The 16,683-nt window shown below is 40.9% G+C and overlaps 1 protein-coding gene across 5 annotated transcripts in view; it reads right to left on the bottom strand.

The window, feature by feature from the left end:
* LOC111647737 (kinesin-like protein KIF21A) overlaps positions 1 to 16,683 on the bottom strand; it is a 59,140-nt gene that overhangs the window by 14,552 nt on the left and 27,905 nt on the right. For 4 of the 5 annotated variants that reach the window (XM_087171501.1, XM_087171500.1, XM_087171497.1 and 1 more), the window contains exons 4-24: positions 15,519 to 15,659; positions 14,995 to 15,126; positions 14,361 to 14,531; positions 13,519 to 13,634; positions 12,933 to 13,128; positions 12,561 to 12,750; positions 12,338 to 12,404; positions 11,404 to 11,607; positions 8,494 to 8,581; positions 8,284 to 8,398; positions 6,963 to 7,151; positions 5,505 to 5,704; positions 4,925 to 5,032; positions 4,750 to 4,818; positions 4,358 to 4,503; positions 3,896 to 4,040; positions 2,310 to 2,504; positions 2,073 to 2,174; positions 1,472 to 1,637; positions 858 to 878; positions 67 to 124 (exon numbers count right to left, since the gene is read on the bottom strand). In XM_087171501.1, coding sequence (XP_087027627.1) covers positions 67 to 124; positions 858 to 878; positions 1,472 to 1,637; positions 2,073 to 2,174; positions 2,310 to 2,504; positions 3,896 to 4,040; positions 4,358 to 4,503; positions 4,750 to 4,818; positions 4,925 to 5,032; positions 5,505 to 5,704; positions 6,963 to 7,151; positions 8,284 to 8,398; positions 8,494 to 8,581; positions 11,404 to 11,607; positions 12,338 to 12,404; positions 12,561 to 12,750; positions 12,933 to 13,128; positions 13,519 to 13,634; positions 14,361 to 14,531; positions 14,995 to 15,126; positions 15,519 to 15,659 — 2,819 coding nt within the window. The remainder of the gene's footprint in view (positions 1 to 66; positions 125 to 857; positions 879 to 1,471; positions 1,638 to 2,072; positions 2,175 to 2,309; positions 2,505 to 3,895; positions 4,041 to 4,357; positions 4,504 to 4,749; positions 4,819 to 4,924; positions 5,033 to 5,504; positions 5,705 to 6,962; positions 7,152 to 8,283; positions 8,399 to 8,493; positions 8,582 to 11,403; positions 11,608 to 12,337; positions 12,405 to 12,560; positions 12,751 to 12,932; positions 13,129 to 13,518; positions 13,635 to 14,360; positions 14,532 to 14,994; positions 15,127 to 15,518; positions 15,660 to 16,683) is intronic. The other variant, XM_087171499.1, reaches the window with a different exon arrangement.

The following is a 16,683-nucleotide window of genomic DNA, read 5'->3' as shown; positions in this document are numbered from 1 at the left end:
ACTTAACAGAGTAAAGTAGAATATTATATTGTAACATAAAACAATGTAATAAAAATATAAACTTACGTTCCCTCAGCTGAAGGGCTCTGGGCGGACTCATCACTGCTGCTATCATCTCCGTTTTCTGTTAAATGAGATCAATGACTAATGTTAGAAGTAGAAAATACCCTCTTGGCTGCTGAGACTGAGATGACTGCTAAACGACTCTCTGAACACCTCTCTAAGACTTAATAATTCATCCTTTTTTTTCTATTTCACTAAAGGGTGAACAGTTTTCTTCATTTTCTCAAAAAAGGAACGAGGGAAGCAGATGAGGACGATGTCAGCGCAGTGCCATGCCGTTTTATCCACAAACAGAAACTGGTCCTCACTGAGCTCAATGTGATCAGATGGATTGAAAAAGGTGAAAGGTCAGAGGTCAGACAGTGGCCAGGTGGGGACGGTTATAAAGAGAGAGATGTGTGGGCGAGTTGAGGCAAAAGGTAAAAGACCCGACATGAGACAACAAGGTGGAGGAGTGGAAGTTATCATTAGTCCTTTGCTCTGGATGGGCTCAGCTGACCTACAGGGTCCGATGAGCTAAAACATCCATGTTGTATGGTTCCTGTGGAAGGGTCTGGGGTTAGCAGGGTGCTAAAGCATGGAGGCTGTAGCACATGGTGAGGAGGAAGAGGGGGAAGAGCAGTGTGTCCAGATGAAGGGAAGTGAAGGGCCAGCAGACAGATGGAGGGAAGCCTGGTTGCATTGCACCTCATGCACCTGTTCATGTTATTGTATGTTTAGTTAGTTTTCAAAGTGCAGAGGGAAGGAACCATGCATCCATAACACAGATAAGAGTCTAATATAATTTCACTTACCAGGTGGGATGTTACCTAGCTCTGTAAAAACATAAGAAAACAAAAAAAAGAAAAAGAAAACGTGGGGGAACAGAAAAAAGGCAATGCACAAATCAAAAACACAGTCCCCCGAAATTCTACAAAAACAAAAAAAGAAAAAATAAAGTGCATCTACTGTAAACAGAGCGTCCTGCTGAAGAGAGGCTCGCAAAAATATATAACACTTACAAATTTGGTTCAATACGATTTTACTACCACATGATCACAGTAGGAGTCATTTGTGTAATAATTAGTTCAGCTTCTATTCAGCAGAAGGCGACAGGCAAGAGCATCTCAATAAACCCAATCATGCAAGTGACCAGTAACACAGTCCACTTCCTGGAAGGCCAAATGCTTTGTAACAGACGTGGCAAAAAACTAAACTGACTCATTATAGAGAAACATGATCATAATCATCACCATCATCATCACCATCATCATCATCATCATCCTAAAATTAAATCTGAACCTCACTTTTACTCGATGTAATTCTACCGATGCTTCCAGGAGGTGGGCTGAGTTAAACCAGGCGTCCTGGTCTGTGTTCTGGTCTTTACCTCCATTTCTCCCTCAACCCAAACAGCTGCTGCTCTTACCTTGCAGAGCGTTCCCCAGCAGGGCGTCCAGCTCCGGGTTGAACTCGGCTTTCTCCTTCAGCATGTGAAAGAGCAGCTGGTTCTGTGTGGCGCTGGTGATCTCCGTCTGCTTCAGCCTGCCCTCCATCACCTTCACCTGGGACTCCTTCTGAGCTGCCTGCAGACCCTGAGAAGGTCACAACACAGACATGCAACAGTGTTTGTATTCATTACATTTACTGTAATTACAAAACTTTAAAACCTGACAAAACCTTATAGAAACCCACTTTAAATAGACTTTTGTTGGTCAATGCACATTAATTTACCTACCCGACCAGGAACAGGTGCTGCAAATTAGCTTCAGATGGACACCGTATAGTATATCTACACAGGTACATGACATTGGTTGCATTGTTAATCTGTATGTGTCAATGATTATCTGTATGGTCCCTATTATATAAACAAATAAATAATAATTATGTCCAAAGGGTGGACAAGTTTACATTGTTGTGGTGCTGGTATCTCCCACAGGCAGAGTGTTTTGTCCATCTTAATGATGTTTGTTGTAATGAAGCCATACACACAGACAGTAGTGACTCCTGTCAATTATTAGTGCTGGTACCTTGTTTATGGCCATTGACATGAAGTGATCGAGCAGGAAACGAGCCTCTGCCAGGGTACAAGAACTTATCACAGCAGAGACGTCCACTGTGTCTCCCTCCTCCTGGAAACAGACACCATGAATGATGATTCACACAACTGTCAACTTCTCCATCTATTTGACTGAATCCATCTATTTGACCAACCATTACAGCTGAATAAACTGTGAATTAACTCCTGGCTCATCAGGCTCTCTCACCTTGGCCTCCTCCATCTGCATAATGTTGGCCTGACAGTCTGCGATGCTGTCGTTGATGTAGTCGATGTTCGCTGTCAACGCATCCACTTCTTCGTTGAGGGGAGGCACGGCCTTCTCTGCCTCTGGCCCCTCTCTGAGCAGCCGCTCCCTCTTCCTGATGACCTTCTCCTTACGCTTGGTCAGCTCCTCCCGTTGCTATAGACACAGACAGAGAGGACAGGACATGTTTTTTTGTTTTCACAGCCAAATGATGATGATGAGTCATGCAATGATAAGATAACATAGCAGTTAATTAAAGACTGAAGGCCAAGGTCAGGATTTGAAACAGAAACAACCATTCAGTTGTGACTGGCTACAGGCTCGGGATAAATCTGTCCATTTCACTTACAGGTCCCATAGTTCAGGCTCATCCACCACTGGCTGTGTGACCTTTGACCGCTCCTCAATACCAGTATTCTGTCCTGACGACTTCCAGGTCAAAACAGAAAGTCCCTCTGATGATGGATTGACACTGCTGAGAGGCAGTTGAGGTTTCTATCTACCACAAAGCTAAAGACACGTCAGCATGTCTGCCGGACGACTCTCACACCTCTCTAATGTCAGTCGTTTGTGTAAATTATTAACAACTGTTCAAAAATTCAACATTGTTTTACTCCGTTTGAACATTTGACTGGGAAAACAAGCAGAATACCTACAACAGATGTGGAAATGTATAAATCTGTGCATTACTATTGCTCAGTATATTGTAGTGTGTGTGCAGGATAAGCTTTTACATTTAAGGACATTACATTTTTGAAAAAGTGTTACTTCCTCTCCTACACACTGAACATCTTTGATAAAGCCGACTGTTACACCTGGAGTTACATTGTAGCAGTTGCTGACTGTTGAGCCGGTTGTGGGTCAGGGTCATTCTAACAAAATATAATCATGTAATAATAACTAGAACTGATGTGAGTACCAATCTCTCAGACTACCTGTACACACCAAATACAGTGGCAAGCAAGAAACGCACAACACAGCCATGTTCTGTGTTCTCCACAGTAGAGCTGGGTGATTCATCAAATTTTATTTTCAATTACAGTTTTGGCTTGGTCGCATTCTGTTTCACAACAAATTTCATCCCCCCTACAAAAACCATCCCCCTCATCCACTTCCTTGTTACATTTTGGTGTACGTCATCTAGAGCGGTTTGCCAGTTCAGAGACTTTCTACATATAGTTGAGCCGGTTACTACAGAGTGAACCCTCTTTGCAAGGTTGCAGCTTTGTCGTGTGTTCCAAGGCAGCAAGCTCCTGCAAACTTTTTACTTGCCGTCAGGGGTTGGCAGGCTAGTGACTGATACTGACTGACGTCTTCCTGTGTGTGTGAATATGTCAGCTCACGTGTACGCGCCATATTGCTTTTTTAAAATCAGCCATTCATACATCTAGGGGTGTGTGAGTGTGACGTAGCGGGGTTCGGCCCAAAGGCGCAGTTCACTACAAAATGACTGTGGCTAGCTGGGTATTGACTTTTCCTTCCCCTGCTTACATGCATATTCCCTGCAGTAACCATCCATGTAAGTGTGCAGTGCTGCAGGACCTTACCTTGAGGAGGCGGTTCATGTCGGCTTCCATGTTGGAGATGGTCATCCTCTGCATGATGACATCACAGATCCGTCGCTCCAGAGACTGCCATTTATTACGAGCGATTCTGGTGGAGTAAATACCCACTGTACGCCTGTAGGTCAAACTGCACACACAGTATCAGTCAATATTGTTATTGATTAATCAATCGAATGACTTAACACTTCTGTGCACTTTCGGGAAGCCTGACGTAGATAAATTAGATAATATTCCAGAGCTGGTTAACGAGTGAGTTAAGTCAGTTAACAGTCTGTGTTTTTTCCTGATAAAATAACGTGTTATGTTACATTTTAGAGATCAATAGGATTTTCTTATGACGGTAACAGTGTTCAGCGTCTTACTGATGAACACTTACAGTAGAAGGCACATTGTGGCTCTATATTTAGTAGCCTTCCATATTTGCCTCTATGGAAACAGACTCACCGAGTCCCGTTGGGAGCTGTGTTGCCAGAGGAGTACATGCGTCCAGATGGAGGTCTGTGGGTGGAGTCCTGGAGTGAGTCTGAGAGGTTGACTTTCCTGATGACCTTACCTGAGGTGGGCCTGACCTGCCTCCTCAGAGCCGTCACCTGACACACACACGCAAACACAGAAGTGAGGACAGGTGAATACTAAAATCGTACCACGTGCACTTGCCTGCAGTCTGTATGTGTACGCCCACACATAAACAAAAGCAGTGTTTCTCCTTTTTCACAGGCGGAAAGTGAAACTGGGAGACTTTATTTTATTTACTTTCTCAATTACAAAAAATAACCAGGACTAAATGCAACTCAAAATCCAGTGAACATAAATACAGTAGATAAAGCCTCAGTCACCTCCTCAGTCTTTCTCCTCAGAATGAGCTCTTGCTGCCTCTTCTGAGCCTCCAATAACTTCAGTTGATGCTGAGGAAGAAAGAGTCTAGCATCAACACAATGAGTTAAAAGAAAAGATGTAAACTATTGGGCAGCTGAAGCTAAAGAGTCTGTGGAGGACCTCCCTGTCACAGACCTCTTGCTTGCGCTGGTCTTTCTTCAAGGTGGCGATTTCACGGTTTCTGCGAGATTCGTTCATCCTGTTCTTTTCCTGCTGCTCCTTCATCTGCTTCATGAGACGGACCTGGAACAAGTCAATCAAAAATATTCACATTATATGCATTATATACAAATACAGAGAAATTCATATTCTGTTGTGAAATCTCTTTAATTTATGGATAATTTCTCGAATCTTCCATCTTTACTTTTTCTTCATCCTTGCTGCTTGTTGATTACTGTCTGCCTACTGAACATCTTCATTAGCTTTGAGTCTTTTTCCTTTTTGTTTTTAAAACAAAGTGGGGTAAAGACAGTCAAATGGAAATTTACATTACAATTAAGCTGCTGCATGTTTCTGATGCCACCAGAACATCATTTATGAGAGCTATGTCAAATATATTTAATTCAAGTGGAAGAAAATTCTTCCAACCACACACACAAAAAGAAAAGACACAGTGGATATCACACAAAAACATGTTACTAAACTACGCCTGGAGTTTCCACCAGAGGCATCACAGGGCAATATTATCACATTCAATCTCAGTAACTTATCAAACCTTCGTCTTCTTCATCTCTGCCACGTCCATCTGAAGCTTCTTCAGCTGCTTCTCGTACTGTGATTGGTTCTTGAGCAGGCGGGCGTGCTCCTTCTGAGCAGACTGCAGCTTCTGCAGTTCCTTGTTCATGACGCTCAGCTTCTTCTCATATTCAGCCTTGATCTTGCGAGCCTTGTCCTCTGTGCCGCTCTCTACTGAAGCTGAAAGTATGTGACACAAAAATCCTTGATCAATCAACTGATCTTCCATGAAAAAAGTTATAAAATGCTGTAAAAAGTCTGAGATGTTACATAATTAAATCCCATTTAATTAGAGTTGTTCTGATACTGATACTAGTATCTGAAATGACTCTGATACTACCTAAAATACTGGATCGGGTATTGGTGAGTACGAGATTTCATGTACCGATCTGATACCATGTTATTTATCAATAATATAAATTAGTTTCACACAAGGATTAAAAGGCAGTTTAATCAATTCTTCTTCGCTGCTTTAAAACAGCAGCCTACACAGGAAGCTGTGCTGTGCAGCCGCTGGCAACTACTGTTTTAAAATCAGCAAATAATTGATTTCTGGTAAATAGTGTAATGTTAGCAATTTGGTAAAATGTTAGACTGGGAAGTCCCACCAGTAAAAAGGCAACGTGTACAGTTCGCTAGGATTTAATTTCGAGGGGTTGCACTAGTGTCGGGACAACTAGTGTAGGAAGTTTTATTCATTCCCAGATTCATTTTTTTATGATTGATGGTCAAATTAGATAATAAAAGAAAGATTCTATCTCATTCATGTATTTGTTCATGTTTTACAAAAGGGTTTAACCTGAGCAATCAGATCAGTACTCAGTATCAGCCCATGCACAAGTTCCGAATACAGAATTGGTATCAGGAAGGAAACCTCTACTTTTACTCAGTAGAGTTTCATATGTAACAGTGACATTGTACTGCAGATACAAACATATTTTCCTCTGGTGGTTTATCTCGTCAGAAACCTCATCCTTCATTTGTCAAAAAGTCTCTGTCTTTTTTTTTTTTTTTTTTTCATAATTAGAGAGTCTGACATCTCCTCCATGCTTTAAAATCCGTGTAAGACAAAGCTTTGATCCACTAGTGCTGACAGACATAAATGTAACTGTCATCATCAGGCTGCTGGCACAAACATTCACAACTGACTCAAGGATTCTCTGAAGTCTCAAACAGTCAAGTGTTTTTTCATTACTAAAGAACAAAGGCTGAGATCAGACGTTATAACTTCTTTCAAATCAAAGTAGGACAAGCAAGAACTCAGATATACTTTAAGACTGAAATAAACTGATCAAAAGACAGAAACGTTAAAAACAAACCCATATAAAGTATGTCTTTTGGTGGATGTTTTTATCCAAACTGCCAGAGCATGATTGATACATCATGTAAAGTGATACAACCCTCACCCCCCCCCCCGCATCTGAAATTCTTATCTTACTCATGTTATGGAGGACGCGGTCCCTCTCCAGCTGGGTGTCCCTGATCTTGCACTGCAGCATCATCAGCTTCTGTTCGTACTGCTGTTTGAGTGTGTGAAGGCGCCGCTGGCTGTTCTCCAGCTCATCTATCAGCTTCTGCTTGATGGCGATCTCACAGGTGATGTTGGCCAGATCTGCCTGGAAGTTCTCTGTTAGACACAGATCATCACATTCAACCTCATATATTGAAGTTGTACTTCAGGGGTCGGTCTCACAAAGACAGTTGTTGACTGTGTCTTAGATATAACGAACAGTCAGACTTCAGACAGACGTGTGAATTCATCTGTTGCACAAAGCAGTAGTTCGTGACTATCTTAAGCCGGACTGTGGTACAATGAATTCTGGGTAAATTAGTACAAAAAAAATGGCCGACCTAATCCAACCGCTCAGCTCCGTTTACCCCGCATCTTTTGGAAGAATTCAACAGTTACAAGGATGTTTTACTTTGGAAATTCAGTGAAGAGTGAAACTATAAAAAGAGAAAAAAAAAAAAATCTGATTTGGAAAAAAAAAAAATTGCTGCGGTCTCTAAAAACTCGTTCCCTTCTCATCACTCTCTCCATAACAAAATTAGCAAACCACGAATTAAGTCCCATGTTTTCTTGTTTTTTTGTTGTGTTCTACTGCTCAGCATGGGTGTCATTGATTGTTACCATGGTAACATTGGTCTTAGACCTGAGTTAGCATGTGGGTAAGGTGTCTAATGTTTTTGGCCTAAAATGCATCAGTCTTTATTTTTGTGAAACGGTCTGACTGACAGACTGATCTATGAGCCAAATGAAGACTGGAGCAACACTACAGACCAGTGGCCTCAGGGCCTGTATTTCAATGTTGTCAGTCTGACCTGTTTTTCATTATATGTAAGATCAAATACCCTGCACTTTGTATTAGAATACAATTATTGTAACATTTTAGTGATAGCGTTGTTGGGTATTCAGTTTTGTTATATACTGAATATGGAGTATGAAAGTCAAAGAAATATAGGGCAGGTCTCATCTAGCTCAGGTGCCTCAGTTTGAATCCAGTTCTCTCTGGTCCTGTTCTACACTGTGCACCTTAAATGTTTCCTGGTGCTCCACCTACATATGGACCACTATAAACACATGTGTTATTGTATGGAAAACACGGTTTCCTTTCCTACAGTATGAGTGAGGTTTACGTTTGTGGAGCTGGTCTGACAGTGACTTCACAGCTCCCCCTTGTGGAGAAACTGCAGCTGACTGAAAGTGACTGAGTGTGTTTGTCTACAGATAGTTTTTGTTTTGAGAGAGTCCCTTATACCTTTCTCATCGGACTCAGAGTCAGAATCATCAGAGCTCTCCTCCACGTCCATCTCTTCCTCTTCCTCCTCCTCTTCCTCCTCCGCTTCCTCATGGTCGCTGCCCTCCTGGACCTCCTACATTAAAAACAAACAAACAATTAACATCTGAACGCACTTCTCAACATATTTAATGCTGGTTCAATGTAAATGTGAAACAAGATGTCAGTCACCATATCTGCGTCCTCGTTCACTCGCTCCGTCATTTCTTTCTCTGTGCCCTTTTCCTGCTCGTTGTCAGGGATTTCCTCCTTATTGGCGCTGGAAGATTCAGACACGGTGATGAGTCAAAGACGTCAAATATCTGCTGCGATTATGTCATGAATATTTACTGAGCAGAACACAAGGTTTATCCAAAGTGCATCTTCACAGGTACTGTAACACACAAGTAAACATTAAGCATATCTTTATCATAACAATACAATAGAGTAACAATACATCTGTGGGTAATAAAGACTTTTTTTTTTAGTTGCAATACATTTAATTTGTAAAGTCTTTTTGGCAAATAAGCTTTTTAATGGGCTTCACCACAGTGCAGCAATAAAGCTGCTGACTTTAGGATTGAATGTACTGTAATACTTATGCATTGTTTACATGCACCATAAACATACACAGAAAGCTATTAGCTTTATAATGAGATGCTGCTGCTTCCTTTTCATTTGCTTATTTGTGAAAAAGACAAGTTTTTTTTAAGAAAGGAGGGAGGCATCGCATAAGAGTCTGAACAAAACCAGCAGAAGCAAAAAGCATGGAGGGAAAATGCAGCGCACAAAAGGAAATTCATGAACCAAATCCATGAAGCAGATCTGTTGGATAAGTGTTTTATCCAAACACAGAGGGCTGGCAATGTTTAGGTGGTGTTTCACAATAAAATCATCTGGATAGGAAAGATTAACACAGAACAGAAAAGAGGGATTTGCCGTCTGCTGTTACACTGTTTTAATACATTTTGCACACTGTCTGCCAGAAACCATAAAGACACAGATTTTGCCTATGCGCTGAACCATAAGGAACCTTCAAGACACTTCAGACCTTCAACAGAAATAATGGATATATGGGGATAAATGTTTTCATTAAAGCATAAACTAGAGTGTTATGAACCTTGACTTTTTTGTGTTGAATTTTCTCCTAATGGAAACCTGCTCACTTGTTCCAGTTTGTCTTGAATACTTCAAGATAAAAATACTTCAGTAAAAACACAAAAAAGATGCAATAGAAAGCAGGGATGTAGCATGAAAGATCACTGGATGAGCAAATGGGTTCACAAAGAAAATCTAAAGAGAGATTAAGGTTTATTGAAATGGTAAAAATGGTGAAGTGCTGCTACAGTAGCATGTTTTACTCCGGGTAGGGAAAAATACCTGCTTAAAATAAATAAAAAGTTAAAATAAAAAGCTGAATTAGGGGAAGCAAGGGATGGGAGTGGCAACAGGAGGGTGGAAGCTCTGACAAACCTGGCGTCCTCAACCTCTTCCACCACCTCCTCCCTTTCCTCCCTCTCCCTCTGCTCCAACAGCTGCTGGAGTCTTCACGGAGGGGTGAAGGGTCAAACGAGAGAAGGAAGCAAGAGATGAACGGAGGAAGGAAGAATGGAGGGGAGAATGGTCAGAGGAAGCTCTGCACTGAAAACCCCAACGTTTATCCCCCCAAAGTGCCCGACAGCAAACTCTGATCATTTTCAACCTGGAGCCTCTGATCAGTCTCTAACGCTGCTGTAGATTCATCATCAAAGAAATTCTTCTATGTATTAGCACTGGTTTATTAGCACATACAGTGGGCTCCCATTCAAATGGAACTTGGCATCAGACTTTTGGACCCCACTGCATTTCATCTACATTGTCTCATGTGTCTAAATGAATTATTTCATCATCTGTTAAGCTAAGTGAGTTCAGAGATCAGGACATTAAAGGAGCTATTTGTACGTGTTGCAAAACGCTACACAGCCACCGTTAGCATTAACTCCCGTTTACTCACCAGTCTTGGCAAAAGCTTTGTTGTTGCCATCGTTGTGTTGTACTGTAAGGTTATGATGTGTCCTCTGAGCAGCTACTTCTTAAGGGCAGACAGGACGCTACAGTGACTCAGTATCGGAAAGTGACGACAGCCCGACTGGGCCAGAGCTAGCTAGTTAGCTTGGTAACTTCAGTAGAAAAAAAAAAAAAGATAAAAATAGAAACAAAACAAGAGTTGCTTTCCATCGCTGGAGACAGCTGTTGGTGAGTAAAGGAATGAAGTTTGATGCTTGAACGCAGAAACATTTTTAATCTAACAGGTGTGTTTTAATCATGCCTGAGTGTTCTGCTTGTTTTATCAAAGACGTCAGCAAATTGTGTTTGATAAAGGGACAGTGGCCTACAATGTTTTTGAGAATGACAGTGGGTTGCATTCAATGATGTGTAGTGTGAGTGTATTTTTGAGAACTTCCACTGAGAAGACGGAATCACCGTTGTAAATCCGCTAAGATGAGAAACTACCGATCTTCAGAAACAATGGTGTCTGGGTACAAGAGTTTCTCATAATGATAAGGGGGGCAGCCAGATACTGCCCACAGCTGGTAGAGTGAACAAGCTTATACAAGATGCACAAAAGAGAGAACTCATTTCACTCCCGCGACTGAGCTCGGTTTTGTTGTTGCATTTTGACTTGAACTCAGAAGATTGTTTGTGTTTTAACTGAGTCTGAAAGTCATGTGGTGGAGGATCTGAACTCATCTGGCCTGGGTGAAGATTTCTCTCCCACACAGCTGTTCATGCTAAAATGTACAAATAGCTCCTTTAAGCACAAAAGCAATAAAATATGAATGTTCTCATTCACCAAATGGTATATTGAAGCAATGTTTCAAATTAAAATGCATAACAAGTCAAAGTGACTTCTGACTACGGCAATATGTGATTAGAGATATGCCATTGAAGAAAAATTGTATAGTTTGGAATAAAATCATAGAAGAAGAGCCAATCCAGTTTGAAACTTATTCAGATGTAAACACAGCTGATTATGCAACACGACACAACAGCCGGATGACCTACCCATCACATGTTCTGTTAATGACAAATGACCTCAGCAGTTCTAAACGGCCTTATTACCTTTTCTTTTTCTTCTTCTCTCGTTTCTTCAGCTTCTCCAGGTCTTTCTTGGCCATTTCGATGATATCCGAGGTCTCCTTCTCAGGGGGCAGCATCGAGGAGGAGAAGGAGCCGGACCCTCCGTAGAACGACTGACGGGTGGAGGCGCGAGACAGATTCTTCCTCAGATTCTCATTCACAGCTTCACTCTCCAGGAGTTTGGCTCTGAGGATGAAAACCAGGGAGACAGACCAGACAGCGCTCACATCAGACCCAGGTTAAAAGAGTCCGTAAATATAAACACTTTGAAGGTTTATTTTAATTCTATTTGGGAGCATATTCCAAAAATGTCCTTTTATTATTTCTAGGCTGTAAACAGCTTCCTTCACTTCACCACCTTTTAACGTCAACACTGAGGAAAGATTTCTAACTTTAAAAGCCCAAAAATAATCTTCATCAGAGACTTAGGTGTGACATCTTTTTGCTGATTGATCCTAAAAGGCTGTAGAGAAAATCTGTGACCATTTAAGCACCTTCAGTTGCCAGTTTATTAGGCACACCTATCTGAAACTAATGTGTTTTAACAGTACAACAGTCCTGCAAAAAACTGAAGGTTCAATTTTAATGAGGCATTGATTCAACTCGCTGTAAAAACAATAACAACAACAACAACATATTTTCTTCATTCCCCACCAGTGGTATCAAGTTTAACAATACATATCTCAAAACCAAGAGAAATAAAACCAAACATGTCTTTAAGTAAGAAAAATGGGAACTGAAACTGGATGAACTGATCTTTAAAATGTAAATACTATGAAGTAATTATGTTTTTTTCATGTTAGCACAAAAGAACATTTTCTAAAATGTGATGGAGCCTTCATCAGTCAGTGGGTTGAGTAAAGGCTCTGAAGGAAAGTGAATAACGAGAAAATAAAGCACAGTATGAAATGTTTACCTGAGGTCCTCAATCTCTTTGATGTAACCCTGAATCATGTTTCCAATTTCCTCTGTTCCTCCTTCACCTGGGAGCGAAACAAGACAGATTTCAGCTCAGTGAGATGAAGAGGAAAAATGGTTTCCTGTTTTCTAATACTGTTATAACATATTGAAACTGAAGACAACAGAATAAAAACTTTGCCTGCCTAAACTAATCTAGGAGTTGGACCTTGCAGCCCTACCTGCCCTGGCGAGGGCCTGGTTGGCCTGGTCACTGAGCAGCTGGGTGAGCCGTGCCCTCTGAGCGTCGATGGTCTCCTGCATGGCCTTCACCCTCACCCTCAGGTTGCCGTTCTCCGTCTGCAGCATGGAGTTCTCATGGAACATGTCGCTGAAACTCTCCACGCCATCCTCACCCACCATGCGTTTACCCTGCAGGGGGAGGAGGAAGTAATCCAGGGGACAATTTAAAAACCGTGACATTTATTTGAGAGCTACAATTTTCAGGGTACAATGGGAAAAAAAGGGGTTTGTTTCTAGAATCAAAGAAAAAATGTTTGTAATAAATGTTTTCTATTCCTCTTTCTGCCTGTCATTCTCCTCCCCCTCCTCACCGTCTTGTACTCCATCAGCTCGATCTGCAGTCGAGCTATTTCCGTCCTCAGAGCGCTGATCTGCTGGCTGGCCTTGTCCTGGTTCACCATCACCTTGTTCTTGATGTTCCGGGCTCGGTTGGCGTACTTTAGTGTGTTCAGCGTCTCCATGAAGTCCCGGTCAGACGGGCTGATGCAGGCGATCATCACTGTTTGGCTTAGAGAAGAAGGAGGTGGATAGGGATTGATTCAGCTGCTCAGAGGCTTACACTTCAACTCTTTTTACTGCTCTACAATTTATAATCTAAATATAATAAACATTACAATTCAAACTACCAAAGTTACTTTTTTGCATTTGAGCCTCAGTATAAGAGGCCAGAATGATTTCTCTGAGAAGTGAAATTTTAAAGCTGATAAAATGCTGCATGATTTCACATTTTGGATTGTGAAAGTAAACTGTTACTTAACTTAACTTAATTGTCCAATTATTGATGAGTATTCTCCCTATTCCAAAGTAAACATAATCTTTATTCATTCCTACATTAATGTTACTGCAACAAACTTTAAGTCAGATCATTGTACTGTGGAAGAAGGTGAAATCAGAAACCTGTTTCCTCCTAAAGAGTCCTGCAGGAGTCGGGTGAGTTTGGAGTCTCTGTAAGGCACATGAGAGGACCGCTTGCTGCGGTCGCCCAAAGCACTGATTACATTCCCCAGAGCGAGCTGCAGCAAAGAACAGACATAATGTGTCAGGCTCATACAGATGTTAACGTAACAGGAATTCATACAAGCACAAGTCTTTGCAATACACACATGGCATGGACACTCGTCACACAAACAGACTTTGTAGCTTGGCTATGACATAACATTTAGTTAAATCCTAAAGGTTTTCGTTGTGGTGAACAATCTTGGTTTCCATCTCAGCTGCAGAGTTTTGTCATACAATAAACAACAAGAGCCAAAAATCCACCATCTAATGCAAATAATTAAAGAAACATCTGTTAAATACAACCAACAATTTCCCTGGCTAATGATCTGAAACATTTATTGACCTTTCCAGCCGTTATTATTAAGATTATCAAATGTTCTACGTTCCTCTCTCTGGAAAACAACCTTTCAACCCTGAGATGAGGCTGCTGGTGACAAATAACATCCTGCATCATGGTTAAAATGTTTTACATGTTGTTATATGTGTTTTACACTTTCAAAAAAACAACAACTTATTTTGCCAGTTTTTGTTGGTTGATGTTTTTGTTGGTCTTGTATCCCGTTCTTAAGCAGTAAATCTTCCACTAATAGCTTCACCTTGTTGCAGTCTCAGTGCAGGATAAATGTCTAGAAAACTCTGCCACTAGATGGCAGTACAACTCTGGAATATGAAAGCCGCTCTGCATCCCAGAGTGACCTTATAAATTCTGCAGGAGTCAGGTGGAGGGGGGAGAAACTCACCAGTCCACAGTTGATGGAGATGCCCTCTTTGGCTCGATCGCCCGTCGCTCCGGTTCTCTTCAGCCTCTCAGAACCGGCCAGATCCACAAAGTGGAACTTGGCTGTCAGCGTCTCGTACTCGTCCATCTCAGAGTTTCCATTGGAGACTCGGTTATCGCTATCATTTTCTTGCTGAGGGACAACGACACACACAAACTGTGTTAGTGACGCAGCATTATATCATCATGCGTTTCCATGTTCGTCTCTATCTTATGAAGAATTACTGTGTAAAATAAATTTAAAAAAAAGAGATTCTCTTACAGAAGGACTGACAATAAAACATTGTAAAAAACTGTTCACGTTTGATCCCTTTGTAAATGAGTATTTTATATTTTTATTTTCACATTTAAAATGCAGATTCAAAGACTGAGAAGAATTTTCATGAAGGGAAAATTCAAGTTGCAATGTCTTACTAACACTTAGAACTGAAAACTGAACTGAATTTTTTTTTTTTTTGCTTGAAAACAATCTGAAGCTGGATGATAAAAAATCCCCGCAGTCCACATCATTTATATTGAATATTTAAATTTAAAGCGCAGGTTTTTGCACTTCACAGTACTTCTTCAGATGTCGCTCAGTGTGATGATGTACTAACATTGTCGGAGGCACAAACGCGGACTTGGCACAAATGGATGGTGAAGATTGCGTGTGATCGAGAGCTCTGGACGTTCATCTGGGTGCTGGCTGTGGTGCGCGACAGAGCGCCCAGCTTCAGGCACTGCATCATCTGAAGAGGCAGAGGAAGAGTTTTACGTGTTAACACACGGGTTCAACTTTGATACAGCTGGGAAAACAACAACAACAAATCCTCTCTGGTATTTATAAGAGTAAACATGGGAGCAGTGATTAATAATATATGTATTACAAACGAATGAAGGAGTATTTCTAATGGCCTTGTGCTGGTTCACAATCAGAGTAAATCTATTAAAAGTATATTCTCAATTATCCATAGAATATTTATACATTTAAATAAACTTATTGATGCTTGAGAAAGAGAGACTAACAATGTTTGATGCTGAATGACTGCATGAACAGTTTAATTAAATTAAAACTTTACATTTAGCATCACAAGACAATACATTTGATGACTGATTCAGACAGGTGTTGTCCCCCCTGTACCTCGGCCTCGGAGGATACGGTCCGAGTGGTCACTCCCACTGTGTAGATTCCTCCGGTGGCGTCTTCGTGGATCTTGATGTGAGATTTCTGCTTCATGTCTCGTGCGGAGTCAAACAGGTCCAGAACCTCCTCATTATAAAGCTGTGTGAAGGCAAAACACAAGAAAAAACTGAAGTGATTTATCTGCTACAATTAAAGCATTGGATTAAATCATTCAGGGAAAATCTGAAGGCTTCAGAGTTGAAACATTTCAGACTGTCTTCATCCTACTTATACAATACATTAAGGATCAGTGTAAGAACCAAAATAAAGAAGCAAGACAACAACTCAAGCTGTTGGTGAAATTAGCAAAATTAAATTGGGCACCTGAAAATGAAAAATGAAATGCTGCGTGTGTGTGAGCTAGTCGTGGGAAGATATTTGATAATATAGAAAATTGCAATATTTCCTGTCATATATAATTGAGGACTATATTGAAATATTCAGTTTTGGGTAATGCCAAGCCTAGTGTGACTGCACATACAGAAAGAAAAAACATAAGAGTATGAACTGTATTCAGGCCATTTTAATATAAGATTAGAATATTGATTCCCAATTTCAGTTAGTCATTTCATAGTGGTCATTTTGCATTTGATTTTTCTATGAAAAAATAAAAAAAATAACATTGTGATTTTTGTTGCAGCTTGTACCGAACAAATATGTTGTTCCGTTACATCTAGAGAATATGATTCGTAGCTTGGAGCATCTCTGTAGCACCACAGTGCTTCATTTATCGTCTGTTGTGACAGAAATATTTCAAGACCAGTGTTTGGTGATATTTGCCCTTGATTAAATACTGTATCATCATTTTGCCCTTGATGCAGTTAAATTAAGAATCTGTAGTTCCACTGAGTTTCAGTGTCTCATGATGATTTGTATTGTCTGAAATAAATATGAAAAAATTATGTGTAAAAAAGTCTGACTATCAGCACCAAATACCCTGTTGGAGCCTCATGCCTGAAATGTTCACTTTCTGCCTCAGCCGTGTGATTTCTGTGCACATCCATATCTCTCAGCCACAACTCTTCTTCAGGAATCTGAACACTGTCACAGTCTGATGGACAAGCACATGTGTCGACTCACATCATTCCTGTTAACTCCTCCTGCCCAGACTGAGACCCCCCCC

Source organism: Seriola lalandi, unplaced genomic scaffold (genome assembly GCF_002814215.2).
Source record: "Seriola lalandi dorsalis isolate HSWRI2012SDOR001 ecotype SW California unplaced genomic scaffold, Sedor1 jcf7180002055008, whole genome shotgun sequence".
In the NCBI taxonomy this organism is placed as follows: Eukaryota; Metazoa; Chordata; class Actinopteri; order Carangiformes; family Carangidae; genus Seriola; species Seriola lalandi.
This window is presented reverse-complemented; position numbering and strand designations above follow the sequence as displayed.